The 6,993-nt window shown below is 59.5% G+C and overlaps 1 protein-coding gene across 1 annotated transcript in view; it reads right to left on the bottom strand.

Annotated features, from left to right (window-relative positions):
- Nucleotides 1-1,079: 1,079 nt before the first annotated feature.
- The window catches only part of gtf2f1 (general transcription factor IIF, polypeptide 1), a 24,657-nt gene continuing 18,743 nt past the window's right edge, over nt 1,080-6,993 (bottom strand). The window contains 7 exon segments of the mRNA XM_085971908.1: nt 1,080-2,415; nt 3,538-3,664; nt 5,195-5,244; nt 5,246-5,277; nt 5,279-5,328; nt 5,410-5,487; nt 6,400-6,522. Of these exon segments, the coding sequence (XP_085828034.1) occupies nt 2,205-2,415; nt 3,538-3,664; nt 5,195-5,244; nt 5,246-5,277; nt 5,279-5,328; nt 5,410-5,487; nt 6,400-6,522 (671 nt within the window). The 3' untranslated portion in view covers nt 1,080-2,204.

Raw genomic sequence — 6,993 nt, 5'->3', positions numbered from 1 at the left:
CCTCTCTCTCTGGGAGTGCGCCCCCTCTCTCTCTCTCTGGGAGTGCCCCCCCCCTCTCTCTCTCTCTGGGAGTGCGCCCCCTCTCTCTCTCTCTCTGGGAGTGCCCCCCCTCTCTCTCTCTCTGGGAGTGCCCCCCCCCCCCTCTCTCTCTCTCTCTCTGGGAGTGTCCACCATCTCTCTCTCTGGGAGCGCCCCCCCTCTCTCTCTCTGGGAGTGCCCCCCCCCCTCTCTCTCTCTGGGAGTGCCCCCCCCCCCTCTCTCTCTCTCTGGGAGCGCCCCCCCTCTCTCTCTCTCTCTGGGAGCGCCCCCCCTCTCTCTCTCTGGGAGTGCCCCCCCCCCCTCTCTCTCTCGCTCTGTGGGAGCGCCCCCCTCTCTCTCTCTCTCTCTCTCTGAGGGATTACCCTCTCTCTCACTGAGGGAGCGCTGCACTGTCAGAGGTGCCATCTTTTGGATGGGGGATTAAACTGAGGCCCCATCCAACTGTTCCAGTAAAGATACCACAGCACAATTTGAAGAATAGCAGGGGAGTTCTCCCTGGTGTCTTGGCCAACATTCATCCCTCAACCAAAATCAATGAATCAGATTTCCCCCGTCATTTGTTTCATTCCTGTTTGCGGAATCTTTCAGTCTGCATGTTTGCCTCCATACTGCACTTTAACAAGTGATTCAATGGCTGTAAGATCACACGCGCGCACAGACAGTCACACACACACATACACGCGCACAGACTCGCGCACGCAGACACGCGCACAGACACACGCGCGCACACAGACACACACACTGACACACACGCACACGGACACATGCACAGACTCGCGCACACAGACACATACACACACACATATTCCAGCAGGATTGTGATCAAGAGCAGGACCAGGGCAGTTTTCTCCCTGCCCAGGGTTGCTGAAGTTGATTGTCATGCTCATACCAACACCACTGCGAGCCCCCCCGGAATACCTTCCACCCCGGGGCAGTGTACACTGACACATCGAGGCACTGGGGCCACCCCGGTCTTCCCATCACACCCACTGCTGAAACTTCAGGCTCACCGACTGCAGTGATAAAACAAATTGGGATGAAAAACCATTGGCCATTTTATTGGAGAACAGGTCCAGCCTCAGGAGCAAACCGAACATTACAACTGAGGCATTCCACAATCAGCACAGACACTGAACAAGATTAACACTGGCAAAACCAGCACTGGGGCAAGCTCGCGCCTCACACAACACTCAACCTCTCAGTGCTGGCTTTAGAGAGCAGCCCATCCCCAATAACAAGAATATCCCGGTTTCATTCCGTCTCGCCCTGTCCCTCCCCCCAAATCACTCCGCCCCCCCCCCACCCCAGGCCTCAGTCACAGCTGCTCTGTAACTGGCCAGCTGGAGCTGGTGTGTGTAGACTGTCCTGTTCCCTCTAGGCAGATACCTTTCCATACATCAGCTCCCTGTGGCTGCGATGGATCTGCGGATTCACGCTTGGGGTGGGGGGGGAGGGGGGATTTGCTGCAGTCAAATCTGTAATAATGAAAGGGTTGGTGCCCATTCTACCCGCAAGGTACAAAATGCTTTGTAAACAGTTTAGTTTTCACATTAAACATCTTGTTCCTCAACCTGTGTGTGGATCGTGCAGTCTCATTCTATTCAGGATCGGAGCCTCTGCTGGTCAGTCTGCCCAGCCACTCTGCTGCAGAAACACCGCAGATTGGCAGCTGCCAGCCCTGCCACACGAGCTGTGTGAATCCAGGGTCCTCCCGGTGACTGACAGCCGCAGGGCCTCTGGGATGTTGGTGCCTGATTGAGATGAGGGATTTCCCAAGTCAGGTACAGAATGGGTTAGATCCCGAGTAAAGGATCCATTAACATGCCCCACCCCCAGAATAGTATCCCCTGCACCACTGTGACATTTTTCCGTTTCCCGCACCCTCCCGAGTCAGACTGACAAATTGGAGGCTGGTTCGTGCTGTGAGTTTGCACCCCATCCTAGCTGGGTTAAACCTGCCTCAAACTCACTTCATGTAAAACCCCCCTCACCCCCACCCCATTAGCCTGGGTGTGACTGAAAGCCCAGGATCGGAGGGGGACAGGACAGCGCTGGGCTCCGAGCACAACAACCACGACTCTGTACAATGTGACAGACTGCGCCCGCGAGATCACCCCTTCTACACACGGACAGGACAGAAAGCTACATACACACACGGCCAGCTCTCAGTTCCCTTCCTTCAGGAAGAAGTGCATCTTGTCGTTGATATTCTTGCGTTCGGGGTTGAGTTTCTTCAGGATCTGTGCCAGCACGTTCACCGTCTGCTCGCTGCTGAGTCCCGTCTTCTTGGTTTGGAATTTCTTCAGCAGGTCCTTGGTGGTCATGGGCTTCCGGGTCAGGTATCGGCGCACTGCGTCCTCGGTCAGCTGGATATCACTAGGGGCAGCGAGGGGACAGGGTCACACAGGTTTACACAGGGGTCACACCGCGTCCTCAGTCAGCTGGATATCACGGGGGGCAGTGAGGGGACAGCGTTACACAGGGTCACATGGGGTTACACAGAGCTACACAGGGTCACACAGAGGTTACACGGTGTGCACCCCACTCGATGGCAATGCTGCCCCCGAACAATTTAACCACCTCAGCAAGAAACCAAACCCCCACCACAGCGCACCCCCTCCTTTCACGGACCCCCCCCCACCACTCCCCTTATCACTCAATTCCTTCTCTCTCTAGAAACACACACAATTCCCCCTTGACCCCAATTTGACTCGTTTGTATCAGTGACTTTCCCTGGGAACACATTCCATAACTCAATTCCCCTCCGACTCCAAACACCTGGCATTTGATCCTTTCACTACAGAGAACAATTTCCCTTCACCCAGCGACTCACCTCGAGCTCTGCTCATCCTAGCTACACCAGCCCGACTCCCCGAGCCCTTCCTCATAACCGCAACTGCTGAAACGCACGAGCTCTTCAGGGTACTAACCAGGAAAGCAATGTCTGATCCATCCACCCCCACCCCTCCCTCTCCACTACCCATCCAAACCCTGCCCTATCCCCTCCCCCCGCCCTAACCCCCTCCCTCCATCCCCCTCCCTATCCCCCACCGCCCGCACTAGCCCCCCCCGCACTCTCCCCTCCCCGCCCTATCCCCCTCCCCATCCCTCCCCCCCCCGCGCTCTATCCCCCACCGCCCGCACTAGCCCCCCCGCACTCTCCCGCTCTATCCCCCTCCCCCCCATCCCCACTCAATCCCCCGCCCCCCGCGCTCTTCCCCCTCCCCCGCGCTCTTCCCCCTCCCCCCGCGCTCTGCCCCCCTCCCCCCGCGCTCTGCCCCCCGCGCTCCCCCCCTGCCCCCGCGCTCTTCCCCCCTCCCCCCGCGCTCTTCCCCACTCCCCCCGCGCTCTCTCCGCCCTCCCCCCGCGCCCTTCCCCCCCCCCGGCGCTCTCCCCCCCTCCCACCGCGCTCCCCCCTCCCCCGCGCTTCCCCCCCTCCCCTCGCGCTCTCCCCCACCCCCGCGCTCTTCCCCCCTCCCCCCGCGCTCTCCCACTCACCCGCTGCTCGGTGTGGATTTGCCGGACTGCGGCTGGGGGGTGGATTTTCCGGATGCTGACTGCGCTCCTGCATCCATCTTCAGCCGCTTGGCCACCGGAGTTTCCGCAGACCCGCCCTGCCGTTTTCCTGGGAATGAACAGAACGCCAGAACATAAACACACACAATTCCCCGCCCAGGGTCCCCACCCCACTCCTCCCCCGCCCCCCTCCTCCCCCGCCCAGGGTCCCCGCCCCCTCCTCCCCCGCCCGGGGTCCCCGCCACCCTCCTCCCCCCGCCCGGATCCCCGCCCCCCCTCATCCCCCGCCCGGGGTCGCCACCCCCTCCTCCCCCGCCCGGGGACCCCACCCCCTCCTCCCCCGCCCGGGGACCCCACCCCCTCCTCCCCCGCCCGGGGACCCCACCCCCTCCTCCCCCGCCCGGGGACCCCACCCCCTCCTCCCCCGCCCGGGGACCCCACCCCCTCCTCCCCCGCCCGGGGTCGCCACCCCCTTCCTCCCCTGCCCAGGGTCCCCCACCCCCTCCTCTCCTGCCCGGGGTGAGCTCGGTGTGAAGGGCTGTGACCGGGGTCTGGCTCGGTGAGAAGGCTCTAACCGGGGTGAGCTCGGTGCGAAGGGCTGTGACTGGGGTGAGCTCAGTGTGAAGGCTGTGACCGGGGTCTGGCTCGGTGTGAGGTCTGTGACCAGGGTGAGCTCGGTGTGAGGTCTGTGACCGGGGTGAGCTCGGTGTGAGGTCTGTGACCGGGGTCTGGCTCGGTGTGAGGTCTGTGACCGGGGTCTGGCTCGGTGTGAGGTCTGTGACCGGGGTCTGGCTCGGTGTGAGGTCTGTGACCAGGGTGAGCTCGGGGTGAGGGCTGTGACTGGGGTGAGCTCGGTGACCTCGGTGTGAGGTCTGTGACCGGGGTGAGCTCGGTCAGGTCTGTGACCGGGGTCTGGCTCGGTGTGAGGTCTGTGACCAGGGTGAGCTCGGGGTGAGGGCTGTGACTGGGGTGAGCTCGGTGACCTCGGTGTGAAGGGCTGTGACCGGGGTCTGGCTCGGTGAGAAGGCTCTAACCGGGGTGAGCTCGGTGTGAAGGGCTGTGATCGGGGTCTGGCTCGGTGAGAAGGCTCTAACCGGGGTGAGCTCGGTGCGAAGGGCTGTGACTGGGGGTGAGCTCAGTGTGAAGGCTGTGACCGGGGTCTGGCTCGGTGTGAGGTCTGTGACCAGGGTGAGCTCGGTGTGAGGTCTGTGACCGGGGTGAGCTCGGTGTGAGGTCTGTGACCGGGGTCTGGCTCGGTGTGAGGTCTGTGACCGGGGTCTGGCTCGGTGTGAGGTCTGTGACCAGGGTGAGCTCGGGGTGAGGGCTGTGACTGGGGTGAGCTCGGTGACCTCGGTGTGAGGTCTGTGACTGGGGTGAGCTCGGTCAGGTCTGTGACCGGGGTCTGGCTCGGTGTGAGGTCTGTGACCAGGGTGAGCTCGGGGTGAGGGCTGTGACCAGGGTGAGCTCGGGGTGAGGGCTGTGACCGGGGTGAGCTCGGTGACCTCGGTGTGAGGTCTGTGACCGGGGTCTGGCTCGGTGTGAGGTCTGTGACCGGGGTGAGCTCGGGGTGAGGTCGGTGTGAGCTCGGTGACCGGGGTGGGCTCGGGGTGAGCTCGGTGACCGGGGTGTGCTCCCTCACCTTGCTCCAGTTTGCTGGCAGCTGCTTTCAGTGTGGACGAGGTGCTGATTTTGCGGGGTGGGGGTGCTGGGACGGCTGTTCCCAGCGGGAGCTGCTGTTCGAATCTCTCCAGTTCTTTGGAGGAGTTTTCTTTTCTTTTAACACAAAAAGAAACCAAAGATTAAAGATCAAGTGAACTCCTCGGGGGAGTGGGTTTGGATTCTAGACGGAGAAACTCACCAGCATGAATAAGGCCGAGGCGGCTTCAGATTCAATATCGCTTTCGTCCGAGGATTCAGACTCGTCGCTGCTGTCTGTGTGGAGCACAAATTACAAATTAGAACTCGGTTAGCAAAGATTAAAGTCAAGGGCCCAGCTTCCAACCCCGGCCTGCACTGAGTGTCCTGATCTCACCCAGGGGCACTGACCCCTCCAGCTAGCCTCGGGCGAGGGGAATCAGCCAGGGTGCTCCCTCCTGACCAGTGACCAGTGCTGGCCAAAAACCTGCGTGAGTATCATGGCTCCAGTGAGAGCACAGTGCCTCGTCTCTCCAAACACACAAGAGACTGGCGGGAGAGTCGGTGATCTCCGGCCAAGCAGCCAGGCCCCCTGGATTATCGATTGCTGCAGTTTAAAGCAGTGTATCCCCCATGTACAGCACCCTGGATAAATTAGAAGCCATTGATTACACCTCACCCACTTCTGTTAGCAACTGAATGTGCCCCAGATCGGCACTGGCAAGTTGCTGGGCTCTTGGATCATCATTCGGCCGATCGAGTCACCGGATCCAGAGTTCAGCCAATCCCGAGTTGGAATCTTTCTGGCCCAGGGTGGGGGTGCTGTCATTATGGGCTGGAGCTCTCTGGACAAAGCTTTCCGGCATCGATCCCACACCGACACAAGTGAGCTCTGCAGGTTCGCTGCAAGGCTGCCCAGGAGACGCAGTACATTGAGCAAACTGGCGAACGAATGGCTTGGAACAAGGAACAGCCCGAGGTTAGATCGTCAGATGTAACTTCCCTCGAGCCCACACAGTCAGGATCACTCGACAGGTGAACAGGATTTTCTGTGATGGGACAGCGTGTCAAATCCTGCCTGTACCGTTCCACGACACACTCGCACTGTCAGGGACCTGAGAAACACGCACGGCGCGCTCACGCCCGACACCGAGAAACTCACAGGGCAGGAAGAGAAACGGCAGCTACAAAAAGGATTCCAAACCTCACCTTTTTTCTTCTTTTCCTTTTTCTCGGGGGCTGCAGATTTCTTCTCGTCGTCCTCCTCCTCTTTTTCTTCGTTTGGCTTTTCCTCTTCACTCTCCTCACTGCTCTCCGAACCTTCATCAATTCCTGAAAAAACACATTTCCAGGACAAGTCTTGAAAACCCCATTGACCTACAGGATTGGAGGGAGGGAGAGGGGAAATGGGGAGTGGAAAGGGGGAAGGAGGAGAGGCAGGCTGTAACTAGTGGGGTGCCGCAAGGATCAGTGTTGGGGCCTCCGCTATTTGCAATCTATATTAATGACCTAGATGAAGGGGCCGAGTGTAATGTATCCAAGTTTGCTGATGATACCAAGCTAGGTGGGACAGTAAGCTGTGAGGAGAACACAGAGTCTGCAAAGGGATACAGATAGACTGAGTGAGTGGGCAGTAAGGTGGCAGATGGAGTATAATGTGGGGAAATGTGAGGTTATTCACTTTGGTAGGAAGAATAGAAAAACAGAATATTTTTCAAATGGTGAGAAATTATTAACTTATTGGTGTTCAGAGAGATTTAGGTGTCCTCGTACAGGAAACAGAAAGTTAGCATTCAGGTACAG

Source organism: Somniosus microcephalus, chromosome 31, assembly GCF_052327205.1.
Source record: "Somniosus microcephalus isolate GS21.2 chromosome 31, FLI_Smic_1.0, whole genome shotgun sequence".
Classification (NCBI taxonomy): domain Eukaryota; kingdom Metazoa; phylum Chordata; class Chondrichthyes; order Squaliformes; family Somniosidae; genus Somniosus; species Somniosus microcephalus.
This window is presented reverse-complemented; position numbering and strand designations above follow the sequence as displayed.